This window comes from Chiloscyllium plagiosum, unplaced genomic scaffold (assembly GCF_037043375.1).
Source record: "Chiloscyllium plagiosum isolate Xiang-an unplaced genomic scaffold, Cpla_swu_hap1 HiC_scaffold_23, whole genome shotgun sequence".
Lineage (NCBI taxonomy): Eukaryota > Metazoa > Chordata > Chondrichthyes > Orectolobiformes > Hemiscylliidae > Chiloscyllium > Chiloscyllium plagiosum.
In genome coordinates, this window is record NW_028270161.1 from 27,596,836 (window position 1) to 27,615,054 (window position 18,219).

The 18,219-nt window shown below is 41.4% G+C and overlaps 2 protein-coding genes across 3 annotated transcripts in view; one reads left to right on the forward strand and one right to left on the reverse strand.

The window, feature by feature from the left end:
• Window positions 1–15,898, reverse strand: part of pmpcb (peptidase, mitochondrial processing subunit beta) — a 31,894-nt gene extending 15,996 nt beyond the window's left edge. The window contains exons 1-2 of the mRNA XM_043713836.2: window positions 15,743–15,898; window positions 10,663–10,806 (exon numbers count right to left, since the gene is read on the reverse strand). Coding sequence (XP_043569771.2) covers window positions 10,663–10,806; window positions 15,743–15,823 — 225 coding nt within the window. The 5' untranslated portion in view covers window positions 15,824–15,898. The remainder of the gene's footprint in view (window positions 1–10,662; window positions 10,807–15,742) is intronic.
• The window catches only part of napepld (N-acyl phosphatidylethanolamine phospholipase D), a 56,966-nt gene continuing 54,635 nt past the window's right edge, over window positions 15,889–18,219 (forward strand). The window contains exon 1 of one of the 2 annotated variants that reach the window (XM_043713843.2): window positions 15,889–16,016. The gene's annotated coding sequence lies outside the window, so the exon portion shown is untranslated. Of the gene's footprint in view, window positions 16,157–18,219 lie in introns of both variants that reach the window. The other variant, XM_043713840.2, reaches the window with a different exon arrangement.

An 18,219-nucleotide genomic window follows, 5' to 3' on the forward strand; every position in this document is an offset into this window, starting at 1 on the left:
TTGATGTTCTATCTAACATTATATTTAGAAATGACTTGGATGGAGGCATAGTGAGCATGTATCCAAGTTTAGTGAGAGTAGAAAGCTAAATAGTAGCAAATGATTAATCAACATCCGTAAGTCCAAAAAGAATCTAGAGTGATTAATTCTGTAAAAGAGATAGGGCATTATAACTTGATAGAAATGGGCTGGTTTTGCTGAAGAAAAGAATCATCAGCAGCATAGTGTGTTTTACAGATTCTGGGTATCTCAAAGTATTTTACTGTCAGGGAAGAGCTTTGTGAAGTGTAATTACTATGTAAACAATGTGAAAATTGACCAGAGGGACATATGTCCAAAAAATGCGTAGACTGTCAGGGAAGGATGTCGTGGAAATGTGGAACTTTTTCAAGGAACAGATACGACGTGTCCTTGATATGTATGTACCTGTCAGGCAGGAAAGAAATGGTCGTGTGAGGGAACCTTGGTTGACGAGGGAGGTTGAATGTCTTGTAAAGAGGAAGAAGGAGGCTTACATAAGGTTGAGGAAACAGGGTTCAGACAGAGCAGTGGAGGGATACAGGATAGCTAGAAGGGACCTGAAGAAAGGGATTAGGAGAGCTAAGAGAGGGCATGAAAAATCTTTGGCGGATAGGATCAAGGATAACCCTAAGGCATTTTATGCGTATGTGAGAAACATGAGAATGACGAGAACGAGGGTAGGTCCGATCAAGGACAATAGTGGGAGACTGTGTATTGAGTCGGAAGAGATAGGAGAGGTCTTGAATGAGTACTTTTCTTCAGTATTTACGAACGAGAGGGACCGTATTGTTGAAGAGGAGAGTGTGAAACGGACTGGTAAGCTAGAGGAGATACTTGTTAGGAAAGAAGATGTGCTGGACATTTTGAACAACTTGAGGATAGACAAGTCCCCCGGGCCTGATGGGATATATCCTAGGATTATGTGGGAAGCAAGAGAGGAAATTGCAGTACCGTTGGCAATGATCTTTTCGTCTTCACTGTCAATGGGGGTGGTACCAGGGGACTGGAGAGTGGCGAATGTTGTGCCCCTGTTCAAAAAAGGGAATAGGGATAACCCCGGGAATTACAGGCCATTAGTCTTACTTCGGTGGTAGGTAAAGTAATGGAAAGGGTACTGAGGGATAGGATTTATGAGTATCTGGAAAGACACTGCTTGATTAGGGACAGCCAGCACGGATTTGTCAAGGGTAGGTCTTGCCTTACAAGTCTGATTGAATTCTTTGAGGAGGTGACCAAGCATGTGGATGAGGGTAGAGCAGTGGATGTAGTATACATGGATTTTAGTAAGGCATTTGATAAGGTTCCCCATGGTAGGCTTATGCGCAAAGTCAGGAGGCATGGGATAGAGGAAAATTTGGCCAATTGGATAGAAAACTGGCTAACCGGTCAAGGTCAGAGAGTGGTGGTAGATGGTAAATATTCAGACTGGAGCCCAATTACAAGCGGAATTCCGCAGGGATCAATTCTGGGTCCTCTGCTGTTCGTAATTTTTATTAATGACTTGGATGAGGGAGTCGAAGGGTGGGTCAGTAAATTTGCAGATGATACGAAGATTGGTGGAGTTGTGGACAGTGAGGAGGGCTGTTATCGGCTGCAAAGGGACTTAGATATGATGCAGAGCTGGGCTGAGGAGTGGCAGATGGAGTTCAACCCTGCCAAGTGTGAGGTTGTCCATTTTGGAAAGACAAATAAGAATGCGGAATACAGGGTTAACAGTAGGGTTCTTAGTGAGGTGGAGGAACAGAGGGATCTTGGGGTCTACGTTCATAGATCTTTGAAAGTTGCCACTCAGGTGGATAGAGCTTGTAAGAAGGCCTATGGTGTATTAGCATTCATTAGCAGAGGGATTGAATTCAAGAGTCGTGAAGTGATGTTGCAACTGTCCAGGACTTTGGTTAGGCCACATTTGGAGTACTGTGTGCAGTTCTGGTCGCCTCACTTTAGGAAAGATGTGGAAGCTTTGGAGAGGGTGCAGAGAAGATTTACCAGGAAGTTGCCTGGAATGGAGAATAGGTCGTACGAGGATAGATTGAGAGTGCTAGGCCTTTTCTCGTTGGAACGGCGAAGGATGAGGGGTGACTTGATAGAGGTTTATAAGATGATCAGAGGAATAGATAGAGTAGACAGTCAGAAACTTTTTCCCCGGGTACAACAGAGTGTTACAAGGGTGTTAAATTTAAGGTGAAGGGTGGAAGGTATAGGGGAGATGTCAGGGGTAGGTTCTTTACCTGGAGAGTGGTGGGGGCATGGAATGCGCTGCCTGTGGGGAGTGGTAGAGTCAGAATCTTTGGTGACCTTTAAGCGGCAATTGGATAGGTACATGGATGGGTGCTTAAGCTAGGACAAACGTTCGGCACAACATCGTGGGCCGAAGGGCCTGTTCTGTGCTGTATTGTTCTATGTTCTATGTTCCAAGTGGCACTTTCTGAATAGTGGCATGTTCATTATACAGAGTTTGAGTTCTGCTTGAGCAACCCAACTCCAGACTTGTTTGTTGAAATTTGGATCAAAGGAATGATGGAACATGACTTTGCTTGACATCAAAACATCATTTGACCAAGTACAATAAAGGAGCTGTACTTGTCAATGAATTAAAAGAGAAAACTCTGCTGATTGGAGTTATACCTAGAACAAACATAGATGATAGCAGTTATTGGAGATAGAACACTCCAAATGTGATCATATCAAGGACAGACATAATTTTGGTACATAATTCTATTTCTAAAGAATCTCTTGACTTGTAAAGGTTAACCGACATTTTCACAGCAACATTAGGATTAATCAAATTTTTTTTCCCCTCCTCTCTGAATGATGATCTCTTCTTCCAGCACACTTTAACATTTCATGAAAGGATTTTTGGGGGGGTTGGGGGGGGGGGGAGAAACAGAGAGAGATAATCTCAGGGAATCCATCATCACCCTCAATATTGTTGACGACAGTCAAGAGCAGTTAGTTACTTAGCTGAAAGTTTCTCAAACAAACCTTCCCTGTGAGTGAGAGAAAAAGAAAGGTTTTAAAAACAAAACATATTCAGTGGAGTTTGCAGGTTATTATTAAGAGACTGTAATGAACCCATATCAATTCCAAGAGTCAATAACTCAGCAAGTGTAAATCTATTTGCAGTTTATAAGTTGTAGCATTGAGGGTGCAGTAAGGCCAATTAGCAGTTCCCTTTTATGCCACATCACAGGAAATGACATAATATATTTTTATTACAATAGCCAATGTAGAGAAGGAATGAGCATTTTAAGAAATTTAACAAACACAGGGATGCAGAGAAATTCTTAGCTTCATCAAAAGAAAGACTCACTAGATAAAGTTTTAAGAGGTAGAGTTTAAAGTCAAGTCAAGATGGCCAAGTTCATCATAGGTAAAATAATGCTGCACTGAATCCAAATCTGTAATGTCAGGTTAAATGCAGGTCACTGAACGATTTCAAAACTGTAGTTGTGGATGCTTGCAGAATCATGAAGACAGAAAAATACTGGCAAAAGCAAATGTAATTGCTAAGAATTTGGAAGCTCAACTAGATCCAGAACATCTCAAGAACTGCACTGCACTTCTTCCTCCCATTGCACATTCTTTAAATCTCAGCTACAGAGCAAGGCACAGTCAGCATAAGCCAGAACAAAGATCCGCAGTAAACCAGAAGCTAAGGCAACACAACACAGAAACAGAAAAGTAAGTATCAAAGTGGATTTTTTTGTATTTCCTTTCCCATAACATTTTTTAAAAAGACATTTTACTTACTGTTTATTGTATTATTATTTTTAACCTTTTAAAAAAAACTTGACTTTAAGTAGTAATACAGCCACAATGAAGTTTATTTTTAATCTTACTGATGTCAGTGGTTTGCCCATAGTTGTCAATAATGACAGCCTATGATTCTCTTTCATAAAATACCATTTAAATTTTGACAGTCATCTGCTCCAGACAATCTGATGTTAAAGTCTCATCTTTTCAGATTTTTTTCTAGGCTTTCTTCTCTTCAAGGTGGATATAACTTGCTTCCAGCTTTACTGTGCCATGGTGAATCATTTTTTGTTAACATTCATGTTATGAGCATGTGTATAAGTTAAAATGTAGCAAATGTAGCTGAGTTGGTAAATGAGGAAGAAGAAAAAGCCTGCTCTCTATCAATCTGGGCTGGGGTCTCAGCCTATTTTAGCTGGCCAGTGCAATAGCGCTGAAAAAAGTTTGGACTAAGATAACAAGTACTTACTCATTGCTTTCAAGGCAAAAATAGCTGAGAATCTTAAAAAAAAGATGCAATTGAGATTGATGCAGAGTTATACAGGTTCAGATTAGAATTAGTGAACAGGGGTTTTTATAAGTTGGACAGGCAGCATGGCTCAAGGAGGGTGTTCCAAACTGGGGAACGACCAGATAAAATCAAGTACTGTTCAATCCCTTGTAAAAGTCGACCAGCTAACATTTAAAAAAAATTGAAGCTCATTCTATTTGGCACTTGATCACCTCCAAAGTTAAAAACTGGCCCTGGTACAAACCTACTCATTTTACAAAATCATAGAATAGCACGTCAGCAAAGGCAGCTATCAATTCCTCACAGGTACACAGGTCAACATACCCTGTCTAGGTACTATTCCACTTGTACATACTGCATTCCTGCTAATCATGCCCTCTCATATGATACATAGATATCAAGAAGCAAGAACTCAGTTCAAATAAAGTAACTGAAAATGCAGAGCAGACAAATAATTGTGCAACAGCTAGACAAGATCAAACAAGTACACTGGGATTGGAGGAAGCTTGCCACACAGTTTAGACAGATGCCTAAGGATTCATAAATGATTAAGAATTTTAACTATGCTTAGAGTTAAAGCTATCAATTAACTTAGTTAGAGGAGTCAACTGAAGAGAAGTTTAAAAATTCAAAACAAAATGAGCATGCGGACATGCAGGGTAGTGAAGAGGTAAACAATAATCAAAATGTGATAGGAAATGCTAGAAAATGTCAAGAGAGCAGCAAACATTAGAACCAGAATAAGTAGTAATGGTAAAAAGTTAAAACTTGAGGCTCTTTATCTGAACACGTGCAGCATTTGAAATGAGGGGTTGGTGGCACAAATAGAACTAAATGAATGTGATTCAATAGCTATTACAGAGATAAGGTTGAGAAATGTGTTGCTGGAAAAGCGCAACAGGTCAGGCAGCATGCAAGGAGCAGGAGAATCGACGTTTCGGGCATCTGCAGTCCTCACTTTCTCCCAGAGATAAGGTTGTAAGGTGGCCAGAACTGGGAACTCGATATTCAAGGGTATTTGACATCCAAGAAAAATAAGCAAAAAGGAAAAGAAGGTGGGGTACTGTTGTTAATAAAAGAGTTTATCAATGCGGTGGTGGATAGTGATATAGATGCAACAGAGCATGCTCTGGAATCAGATTGGTTTGAAATAAGGAATAGTAAGGGCAGGAATTCATGACTGGGTGTTTGTAGATCTCAGAGGATAAAGTTTAAAATAGGATAAAAGAAAAATAATAGAGGCGTGCGATAAGGACAATGGTCATCAGTGATTTCTAATCTATATATTAACTGGACAAATCAGATGGGCAAGGGTAACATGGAAAACCAATTTGTAGAGAGCATGGAGTCTTTGTCGATCATTTCTTTGAATGTTGCACTACCTACACAGGAACATGCTATGTTAAACGTAGAATGTGTATTCAGGTAGGATTAATAAGAAATCTCGTAAGGATTCTCTAGAAGGTAGCAATCATAACACAATTTTAAAATCAGTTTGAGGGAGTGTAGCTTGGAACTCAAACCAATACCATCAATTTAAATAAGGACAACTGGGAGGTACGAAGAAGCAGCTGCCTAAAACAGGCTGGGAAAATAGCCTGAGGGAAAAGGTCAGTAAATGAGCAGTAGCAGACATTTAAGCAGATATTACATAATGCTCAGCAAGAATTTATTCTGATCGAAACAAAGGAATTGATGAGAAGGATGAATCACCCACAGTTAACGAAAATGATCAAGGAGAGTATCCAGTTCAAAACGAAGGCATACAAAGCAGCAAAAACTAGTGTTTGGTCAGAGGATTGGGAATGTTTTTTGGACTGAGCAGCAGACAACTAAAAAGCTACTAAAAAGGGACAAATTGACTATGAAAGTAAATTGACAAGAAATATCAAATCAAGCAGGGAGTGCCAAAAAGAAAGTGTAGCTAAAGTGTGAGACTCTTGGAAGACGCGATGGGCAAATTGATAATTTTGTATTTATTAATTTTATGAGAGGTGGGTGTTGTTGGCTGGTTAGCATTTATTGCCCATCCCTAGTTGTCCTTGAGAAGGTGCTGGTGAGGTGTTTTTTTTGAATTGCTGCAATCCACCTGCTGTGGGTTGACCCACAAAACCATTGTGGAATTCCAGGATGTTGACCCAGCGACAGTGAAGGAACAGCGATATATTTCTAAGTCAGGATGATGAGTGGCTTGAAGGGGAATTTGAAGGTGATGGTGTATATATCTGCTTCCCTTGTCCTTCTAGATGTAAGTGGTCGAGGTGGCGTCTCAGGATCTTCTGCAGTGAATTTCTGCAGTGCTTCTTGTAGATAGCACATCCTGCTGCTACTGAGCGTCAAATGATGGAAGGAATAGATGCAGTGCCAATCAAGTGAGCTGCGTTATCCTGGATGGTGTCATGTTTCTTGAGTGTTTTTGGGGCTGCACTCATCCAGCCAAGTGGGGAGTGTTTCATTACAATCCTGACTTCTGCTTTGTAGATGGCTTAAAGGCTTTCAGGAGTCAGGAGGTGAGTTACTCATTGCAGTATTCCTAGCCTCTGAACTGGTGTTGTAGCCATGGTGTTTATGTGGAGAGTCCAGTTGAATTTCTGATCAATGATAGCTCCAAGGATGTTGATACTGGGGGATTCAGTGATGGTAACACCATCGAATGTCATGAGGCAGTGGTTAGATTGTCTCTTGTTGGTGATGGTCATAACTTGGCATTATGTGGCATGAATATTACTTGCCACTTGTCAGCCTAAGCCTGGGTATTGTCTACATCTTGTTGCATTTGGACATGGACTGCTTTAGTGTCTGAGGAATCGTGAAATGTGCTGAACACTGTACAACCATTGGTGAACATCCCCACTTCTGACCTCATGATGAAGGGAAGGTCATCGAAGCAGCTGAAGATGGTTGGGTCTAGGACACTACCCTGAGGAACTCTGCAGAGATGCCCTGGAGGGAGATAACTGATCTCCAACAACCATGGCCATCTTCCTACATGTAACATGACTAACCAGAGAGAGTTTTCCCCCTAATATCCATTGATTCCAGTTTTGCTAGGGTTCCGTGCTGCCACAATTGGTCCAATGCGGTCTTGATGTCAAGGGCTGACACTCTCATCTCTCCTCTGGAATTCATCTCTTTTGTCCATGTTTGAACCAGGCAGTAATGAGGTCAGGATTGAATGGCCCTGGCAGAATCCAAACTAGGCATCATGGAGCAGGTTATTGCTGAGCAGTGCTGTATGATAGCACTGTTGATGACACCTTCATCACTTTACTGATGCCCGGCAGTCGATTGATGGGGCAGTAATTGGCCAGGTTCAACTAGTCCTGCTTTTTATGCGCAGTGCATACTTGGGCAATTTTCCACCTTGTCAAGTAGATGCCAGTGTTGTAACTATACTAGGGGAGCAGCATGTTCTGGAGCACAAGTCTTCAGTACTATTGCAGGAATACTGTCAGGCCCCATAGCCTTTACAGTATCTAGTGCCTCCAACCATTTCTTGATATCACGTGGAATGAATCAAATTGGCTGAAGACTAGTATCTGTAATGCTGGGGACCACTGGAGGAAGCAGAGATAGATCATCCATTCGGCACTTCTGGTTGAAGATTGCTATGAAAGCTTCAGCCTTATCTTTTGCACTGATGTTCTGGGCTCTTCCATCATATGAGGATGGGGATATTTGTGCAGCCTCCTCCTCCTCCAGGGAGTTGTTTAATCCTCCACCACGTTCCTAAGTTACTACTTTTGGTTTAAGAAATGTTTCCTAATTTCACTCCTACTAAGTCTAGCTCCCAAATTTGCCACAGATTTCCTAACTACTAGAAACTGTTTCTGTCTATTTACCTTATCTGTTTGTCTTTAGATTTTGAAAACTTTGATCAAAACACTCAAGCTTCTAAATTCCAGGGAATACAACTCTACTTTGTTTGATAACTCCATGCAGCTTAACCCTTAGAATCCACATGGTAAAGCTACACTGCACTCCTTCTAAGGTCAATATATTCTTTCTCAGGTGTGGTACCCTGGACTTCAGGTCTGGTTTTATTTGAGCTTTATAAAGCAGATGCATGATTTATCTTGTTGTGTTCCATTCCTCCAAATACAAAGGCCATTGCGGTTTTGATTGTTTTCTCTGCCATGTTCATGTCATTTAAACGATTATACCTCAGCACCCCCAGACTCTTTTCACTTCCATCATTTCCAGCTTGTAACCTATTACAAATGTTTTAGCCTTTTTAGATCCGAAATGGATTCCCTCATATTTGATTACAATGAAATTTATACAGCTTTGCCAATTAACTTAACCTATCAATATCCTAAGTAATGCTGAAAGACATTTTATTGAAGCTTGTTATCTTGTACTCATCAGGACAATTTGCATGAATATCAATTCAAGGGAAGGGTACTGACTGTTTGGCAAGCAAACTCTGATTAGTAGAGGCATTGTTCTTGAGAATGGACTAATTAATGATGATTGACATTTAACTGCCAGTTTTTGTTTAAATTTTAAACTGGGAGGTTGATTTTGAATGGGCTGGGCAGAGTCTGAGAACTGAAAGAGCGACTGTCTATCACCTATTTTTTTGAGTTGTAACAGGTATAGTACATATACATATTGCTTTGCCTGAAAAGAATAGGCACATGCATTAAAAAAATGTAGCTTCCAGTACACACAAGTGTTTAATCAACTTAATTCCTTACACACTTACTATTACCTGGCAAATGTTTCTAAATACAGAATCAGATCCAATGTTGAACACTGTTGCGAGTTTTACAAACACATATCAGTTATGTATAATCAATATCTTCTCGTTGCAAACAACCAAAAGCTAATTTAATGCATTTTGATAGAATCAACCAGACTTTGGGAGTTACAGTATTACACCAGCAGTGAAATACATACCACATTACCTCAAATGTGTTTTGAGGTAATGTGGTACAGTTCCTTCCTGTCCCAGCGCTAGCACTGGTGGCAGTATCTCATGAAATGGAACTTTTCCTTCTCACACCACTCCTTTACCTCTCTAATCTGCTTGTTTATGCCTGTTTGAAAATGGTTCAGGTAATAATACAAAAATTACAACCATGAGATGCTGTCCTTCCTCGTACTATCTCCTGGGCAGACAACAAAGCATGCAGAGTTTTGATCCTACTGATGTCACCTGTCCCCTAATTACTGAATCCCCTACAATCTGTACCACATTAGGCTTCTCACCATCCTCCCCCCTCCATCTCTTGTGTCCTGCTCTGAGATGTCATTAGCTGAGCTGCAATTGTTTGTTGTCTTCACATGCAGAAAGTTGGATAAGATCAGGGTCAATGGCTCCCCAATTCCCTTATTTATCAGAATTCTCATTACATGAACATATCTGACTAACATCTATGCCATTCTGATCCTTCACCTCTCTACAAGGTGTGATCGTGCAACAAACTATCAAGATATCGCTTCCCCTTTCGTGTGTCAAAATGTCTCAAACTCACACTCCAGTTCAAAGGCTAACCTGGAGAGATTTAAGATGCAGCCGTCTTTTGCTATCTGCTTGTATGATCCCAGATACTGCAATCCAGACCAACACACACTGCCATTTTCAGTTTAGGTTTTACATCTTTTCCCAAGCATTAACTTGCCATTAACAGTGGACAAAAGATTGAAGTGCTTATTGCTTTAAACTATTATTGAAAGTTTTGGAGATTATAGACAGCATCTCCACCCTGCCCACTATAACAACCCTCCCTGCCACACCAGTTTCCCAGCTTTAGAACTCATAGCATTATAATTTTCAATATCACTCTCTAGATCCTCTGACTAAGCCAATGAGAGTCAGTGAGAATACAGACCAAAGACAGTAAGAATATGGGCAATAGCCAAATGGAAATTGCTGTGGGATAGAAACTTTTGGCAGTAGTTTAGACAACTGCAAGTTTATAGAGGATGGGAATCTTAACAATGACAGCTTTATGGTCAATGTGTTTGTAGGTGATATAGAAATAAATAACAGTTTCAGCGACACAACAGATTAGACAAGGAGTCAAACAATAAAGCAATGATCTGAGTTAGCATATTGTACCCAAGAAACTGGTGTATTTATACTTATTTAACATGCTCAATGTAGTGTTATTGCAAAAACATCTTTGTTGAATATTTGTCTTTTGGAGTTTCTTATAAAAAAATATGATAACACCCATAAGTGGTCTAAGAATCCTGAGGTACATCAACCAAATGATTGAGAAAATTTTTTTACATCTGAAATAAGTATTGCAATAAAGATAAAAATACACACACACTATAGCAATCGCATCCCTAATTACTGTAATATAAGACTATATTACAGTAATGATATAAATGATACATACAAAGTGCACCAGTTTAATACTTACTGTACACGTGGGAAGACCAGAGTCTTCAGATGTCACTCGTAGTCCATTTTCTAAAACAGTGACTTTTGTTTCTGGAATATTCAGAACAACATGTGCAGCTGTTGCTTGTGTCGCCTGGAATCTATTCCAGTTGTGTAGGATGGGCTAAAATATATTTTGGTAATTTGTAAAGAGACAATATAATTGCAGCAAAACACAATAAAAAATAGATTTGTAATTTATCATTTTCTTACATAGAAGCATTCACAGTGTTTGTAAAGACAATTCTTTAGGTCTTTCAGAATGGAAAACTTCTACAGGATTGGTTTATATTTATTGTTTACTTGGATGTGCACACTGAGTGGTTTGCTAGGCCATTTAAGAATCGATCATATTGCTGCGGTTGTGGAGTCACACATAGGGCAGGGTAGATCAGATAAAAACAGCAGATTTTCTCCCCTAAAAGACATGAGTGAACCAGATGGACTTTTTCAACAATCAAGGGAAGTTATCACAGTCACCATGACTGAGACTAGTGTTAAAGTCTAGATTTATGATCTGAATTCAAATTCCACTAGTTGTATGTGTTCTCAGGGCATCAATCGAGGAGAAAGTGAGGACTGCAGATGCTGGAAATCAAAGCTGGAAATGTGTTGCTGGAAAAGTGCAGCAGGTCAGGCAGCGTCCAAGGAACAGGAGAATCGACGTTTCGGGCTTAAGCCCTTCTTAAGGAATCATTCCTGAAGAAGGGCTTACGCCCGAAACGTCGATTCTCTTGTTCCTTGGATGCTGCCTGACCTGCTGCGCTTTTCCAGCAACACATTTTCAGCTTTTCTCAGGGCATCAGCCCAGGACTCTTGACTACAGGTATTTGCCCAGTGATGCAATACATCTATAATTCTAATTAAGTCTCATATTTGCAATTATCTCCAGCTAAAGCAAATTGAAAGTCACTTAGCATTACTAAACTCTTTACTACCACAGGAAAATAAGCATTTTTGTTTAACCAGTCATTCCATTGCTGTGACTTATAAGTGATACTTAGTTATATTTGCAATTCACTTTTACTTCTTTCTCACAAACTAGTCAAAATTGCCGAATATGTATTTTCGTGAGCTCTGATTTTTACCAAGTCTTACATGTCAGGAAGAGTTACAGATATCTTCCTTTCCCCAACATACATCCAAGAATTAGATTCAAATGTGACATTTTACAATTTTATACGCAATACTACCTCACAGGACTACTGTAGTAAACTTATTCAAAAAAAACTCTAACAGACAAATAGCAGCAGAACTGCATTCCAATTAAGTGAAAGAAAACTTAGCTTCTATTTGTCAGAGACAAACATATCACGAGTTACAAATGAATAACTTGCGATTCCTGCAGACTTTCATGACCTCAGAAAAACTCATAACACACTTGCAACATGGTGGCTCAGTGGTTAGCACTGCTGCCTCAAAGCACCAGGACCAGAGTTTGATTCTACTCTCATGCAGCTGTCTGTATGGAGATTGCACATTCTCCCCGTGCCTGCATGGATTTCCTCCAAGTGCTCTGGTCTCCTCGAAAGATATGCAAATTAGATGACCTGGCCATGCTAAATTGCCCATGGTGTCCAAGGATGTGCAGGCTAGGTGGAATAGTCATGGAAAATGCAAGATTACAGGAATAGGGTAGGCGTTATGGGTCTGGGTTGGGATGCTGTTTGGAGAGTCGGTGTGGACTCAATGGGCCAAAAGGGATTTAAGAGCTGTAATAACTTTCAACACATCCTGGTGCCACAAACATTAATGAAATAAATGATCAGATAATTTGCCAAGACAGTGGAGGTAATCGGCTTCTCATCTTCAATAAAATGTAATTGGACCTTCTGCATTTACTTCACAATGACTAACACCTCATCCAAAAGACAGAACATTCTACAGTTTTGCATTCCCTCACTTCTGCTCAGGTTTATCCATCTACACTTAAATCACTGGAATTGATCCCACCATGTGGATTTATAATTGAGTGCATGCTCACACTTACATGTTTATCAAATCTGTCATCCCAGAGTATTTAGGAAGTGACCCTAAAAATAGCAGATGCATTGGTGATCACTTTCCAGCATTCTGTAGACTTTGGAAGAGTTCCAATGGACAGCTAATGTACACTCTTTAAAAATGGGGAGGGGAGAGAGAGAGAGGAATCACCTGACATCGGCAAGGGAGTAATTATTATTATTAAAGATGTAATAACTGAGCATTTAGCAAGCAGTGAAAGAGCTGGTCCTAGTCAGTATGGATTCACTAAAGGGAAATCATGCTCGACAAATCATGTGGAATTTGTTTGAGGATGTAACCAGTAAAGTGGACAAGGGTGAATCAGTAGATGTTGTGCATCTGGACTTTTAAAAGGCTCTTGACAAGGTTTCACACAAGAGATTAGTAAGGAAATGAAAGCTCATGGTATCAGAGGTAATGTATTGACATGGACAGAGAACTGGTTAGCAGACAGGAAGGAGAGAATTGGAATAAACACATCCTTTTCAGAGTAGCAAACAGTGATGAGTGGAGTGCTGCAGGATTCAGTGCTGGGACCTCAGCCAATCACAATATACATTAATTATTTGGACAAAGGAATTGAATGCAATCTCTCCAAACTTGCAGATGATACCAAGCTGGGTAGCAGTGTCTGCTGTGGGGAGGATGCTAAGAGGCCGTATGGTGACTTGGACAGGCTGGCTGAGTGGGCAAATATTTAGCAAATGCAATATGATGTGGATAAATGTGAGGTTATCAACTTTGGTTACAAAAAAAAAAAGCAGGCACATTATTTATTTTAATGGTAGCAGTTTAGGAAAAGGTGAGGTGCAATGAGATCTAGGTGTCTTGATGGAACAGTTACTGAAGGTTGGCATGCAGGTGGAGCAGGCAATGCTGGCCTTCATAGCAAGAGGATTTGCATATCGAAGGAAAGATGTCTTGCTGCAGTTATATAGGATCTAGGTGAGTATTGTGTGCAGTTTTGCTCTCCTAGTCTGAGGAAGGATATTCTTGCTATTGAAGGAGTCCAGCGAAGGTTCACCAGACTGATTCATACAATCCCTACAGTGTGCAAGCAGTCCATTCCCCATTTTGAGTCCACACAGTATCTCCAAAGAGCATCCCAGCCAGAAACATCTCTCTACTCTCTCTCTGTAACCCTGCATTTCTGATAGCTGCACATCCCTGAACTATGGCAAATCCATCTAACCAGCATATCTTTGGACTGCAGGTACTCCAGTTTCCTCCCAAAGGAAACCCACATAGACTCCACACAGATAGTCACTGGCACTGTGAGGCAGCAGTGTTAACCACTGAGCCACAATGTTGCCCTGATTCCTAGGATGGCAGGACTGACATACAAGGAAAGACTAGATTAAATGGGCTTGTCCTCACTGGAATTTAGAAGAAGGAGGGGGAATCGCCTAGAAACATATAAAATCCCAATGGGTTTGGGACAGGCTAGATGAGGTAAGAATGTTCCCAATGTTGGGGAAGTCCAGCACTGGGGTCACAGTCTAAGAATAAGGGGTAATCCATTTGGGACGGAGATTAGAAAGAATGTTTTCACTCAGAGCTGTGAACCTGTGGAACTGTCTACCTCAGGAAGCTGTTGGGGCAAGTTCATTTGACATACTCAAAAGGGAGCTGGTCGAGGCCCTTGCAGCTGAAGGAATAGGATACTGAAACTGTATGATCATATTGAATGGTGGTGCAGAGTCGAAGGGCCAAATGGCCTATACTTATTTTCTGTGTATATCATCACTTAGAAGTAAAACTTCAATTTGCAGCTTCAACTGTCATTAATGCATTACAGCGAAAGCATAACCGGCCAGCCAGCATTAGCGATTCCAAATATTTATTTTGTCCTGACCACCATTCTCAGGCCCACATCAAAACCCTCACCAAACAATGATTCGGAGATGCCGGTGTTGGACTGGGGTGTACAAAGTTAAAAATCACACAACACCAGGTTATAGTCCAACAGGTTTAATTGGAAGCACACTGGCTTTCGGAGCGACGCTCCTTCATCAGGTGATTGTGGAGGGCTCGATCGTAACACAGAATATATAGCAAAAATTTGCAGTGTGATGTAACTGAAATTATACATTGAAGAACTGATTGTCTGTTAAGCCTTTCATCTGTTAGAATACAGTGATAGTTTCACTTCTTTCATGTGTAAATCACAAAACCCTTTTTTTTAAAAAGTTGCATTCTCGGGTTAGCTGGTAACAATGGTGATAGCTATACAATATGTTGAAGGTGTTAGCCCCCTGTGTTCTCTGTCTATGACCTGGTTTAGATTGATTCCAATCTAAAAAGTGAAATAACAGAGTTTTACATAAATTCATTGAGTTTTTGAGCTCAGAGTTCGACATGAATCTATGTGGTTTTTGAGCAAAGTGCAATGTAACTTTGAAAGTACCCAAAAAATTCACCACACACAATATATATGTGTGCATGTGGGTCTTTGTCTGTCTGTGAGTGTGTCTGTCTGGGGTGAATGAATGAATTTATGTAAAACTCTGTTATTTCACTTTTTAGATTGGAATCAATCTAAACATCAGGTCACAGACAGAGAACACAGGGGGCTAACACCTTCAACATATTGTATAGCTATCACCATTGTTAACAGCTAACCCGAGAATGCAACTTTAAAAAAAAGGGTTTTGTGATTTACACATGAAAGAAGTGAAACTATCACTGTATTCTAACAGATGAAAGGCTTAACAGACAATCAATTCTTCAAATGTATAATTTCAGTTACATCACAGTGCAAATTTTTGCTATATATTCTGTGTTACGATCGAGCTCTCCACAATCACCTGATGAAGGAGCCTCGCTCCGAAAGTTAGTGTGCTTCTAATTAAACCTGTTGGACTATAACCTGGTGTTGTGTGATTTTTAACTCACCAAACAACTCCTTCACATAAACAACACACGTCTTGCATTTCCCAGATTCGTATTAACGGCATCAGCGAGCCCGAAATGATCGGTTATAAAAGATTCCCACTTCCAACAACCGAGATGATTTGCTGTAGTGTGTAGGCTATGCTAAATCATCCTTGACCTACCTGTCGCTTCCAGCTAGTCCAAGCCCTTCCGAGATGTCTCAGTCCGGCCACACGACTCAACCGCTGCAAAGACGTCGCCATCTTACTGGCACACTGCGCATGCGCGTGGCCGAGCGGCGTGTTTTCTGTCGTCAGCGGGGAGCCACGCGCAAACTGATCCAATCGATCCCCGACCGCGTCGATGAATTGGCAACTCTGCATGGGAGCTCCGAGTACAAAAATAGCGCCAGCTCTGCCTCTCGTTTTGTGGGCGCTGCTTATTTCTGTGGATACGGTATAACTACGAAGTCACAGAAGATTAATTTTGCATGTTCCATTCCAAATATGAATGAATTCCGTTGATTTCATAAATAGAAAATAAAAGGGAAGATGGGAAACTCATTGGAGACGGTGCAGGAAATATCCTAGTTTCAGGTATGAGGAATGTCAGTTATAAAACTAGATTGGAGAAGTTGGGACTATTTTCCTCGGAGAATAGAAGGTCAGTAGGAGGTGTTATAATAAAACGTAAAATCACTAAGTCTCTGATAGCGGATTTCTAGATGATGAGGAGTCTGGACAGCTCAGGAGAAAACGTTGTAGACAAACAGGAAGTTGGGAAAAAAACACAACAAGCCAGGCAGCATTAGGAGGTGGCTAAGTCAATGTTTTGGGTATAACCCTTCTTCAGGACTAGACGTGGGGGAAGGGATAGCTACAAAAAAAAAGGTGCTGGGTGGTTTGGCTAAAATAGGAGAATGGTGAGGTAGGGATAGATGAACCCAGGTAATATGTTCACCTATCCCTACCTCACCATTCTGCTTTAGTCGTTAAGAGGGATGAATCTGGTTGGTAGCTGGAATGGAGGGTCGATAGGTGGAATGGAAAGGTGAAAGTGGGACTGGAAAGGGAGCTGGGGAATGGGTGGGAAGGTTATTTGAAATTCAAGAACTCCTGTTAAGTCCTCCCAGGCTGTAGGCTGCAAAGCTGTTAGAAAACATTGCCGTCTGTGAAAGGATCCAGATTAGAGTGGAGCTGGAAAAGCACAGCAGGTCAGGCAGCATCCAAGGAGCAAGAAAATTGACATTTAGGGCAGGAGCTATTCATCAGCAATGAGGCTGGAAGCCTCAGGAGTAGAGAGATAAATGGGAGGGGGTGAGCCTGGGGAGAAAGTAGTTGAGAGTGCAACAGGTTGATGGAGGAAGGGGTAAAGGTTATAGGTCGGAGAGGAAGGTGGAGCGAATAGATGGTAAGGAAATGTGGGCCAGATCGCGAGGATGGTACTGAGCTGGAAGTTTGGAACTGGAGTAAGGTGGTGAAGAGGAAATGAGGAAACTGGTGTAGTCCACATTGATGCCATGGGGTTGAGGGGTTTCTGAGGCAGAAGATGAGGCATTCTTCCTCCAAGTGTCGGGTGGTGAGGGAGTGGCCGTGGAGGTAGCCCAGGATTGCGTGTGCTTGGTAGAGTGGGAGGGGGAGTTGAAATGTTTGGCCATGGGGCGGTGGGGTTGATTGGTGCAGGTGTCCTGGAGATGTTCCCTGGAGCTTTCTGTGAGAAGGCGTCCAGTCTCCCCAATGTAAAGGAGACCGCATCGGGAGCAATGAGCACAATAAATGATATTTGTGGAAGTGCAGGTGAAACTTTGATGAATGTGGAAGGCTCCTTTGGGGTCTTGGATGGAGGTGAGGGGGGAGGTGTGGGTGCAAGTTTTGCAATTCCTGTGGTGGCAGGGGAAGGTGCCAAGAATGGAGGGTGGGATGTTGGGGGTGTGAACATGACTAGGTAGTCACGGAGGGAACAGTCTTTGCGGAAAGCGGATAAGGGTGGGGAGGGAAATGCATCCCTAGTGGTGGGGTCCATTTGTAGGTGGCAGAAATGTCGGCGGATGATGCGGTTTATGCAGAGGTTGGTTGGTGGTAGCTGACGACTGGGGGGGGGTTCTGTCCTTATTGCGGTTGGAGGGGTGGGGTTTGAGGGCGGAGGTATGGGACGTGGATGTGATGCGTTGGAGGGCTTTTCAACTACATGGGAGGGGAAATTACAGTCTTTAAAGAAGGAGGCAATCTGGTGTGTTCTATGGTGGAACTGGTTCTCCTGGCAGCAGATATGGCCGGAGGCGGAGGAATTGGGAATACGGGATAGCATTTTTGCAGGAGGAAGTGTAATCCAGGTAGCTGTGGGAGTCGGCTTTGTAAAAATGTCAATGTTGAGTTGGTCGTCATTGATGGAGATGGAGAGGCCCAGGAAGAGGAGGGAGGTGTCAGAGATGGTCGGGTGGAATGTGAAATTGATGAACTACTCAACCTCCTCGAGCATCTGCAGTCCTCACCTTCGCCTAAAGGATTCAGATTGTTAAGGCACAGACTTAATTTGCAAAATAAGCAAGATGACAAAGAAAACCTTTTTTTTGCAGCGAGTGATTAAGATCTTAAAAATTGTTAACTTTATTATGACAAGATGTAGAAAAAAATGACAATCTGTGAATTTTCTACATACT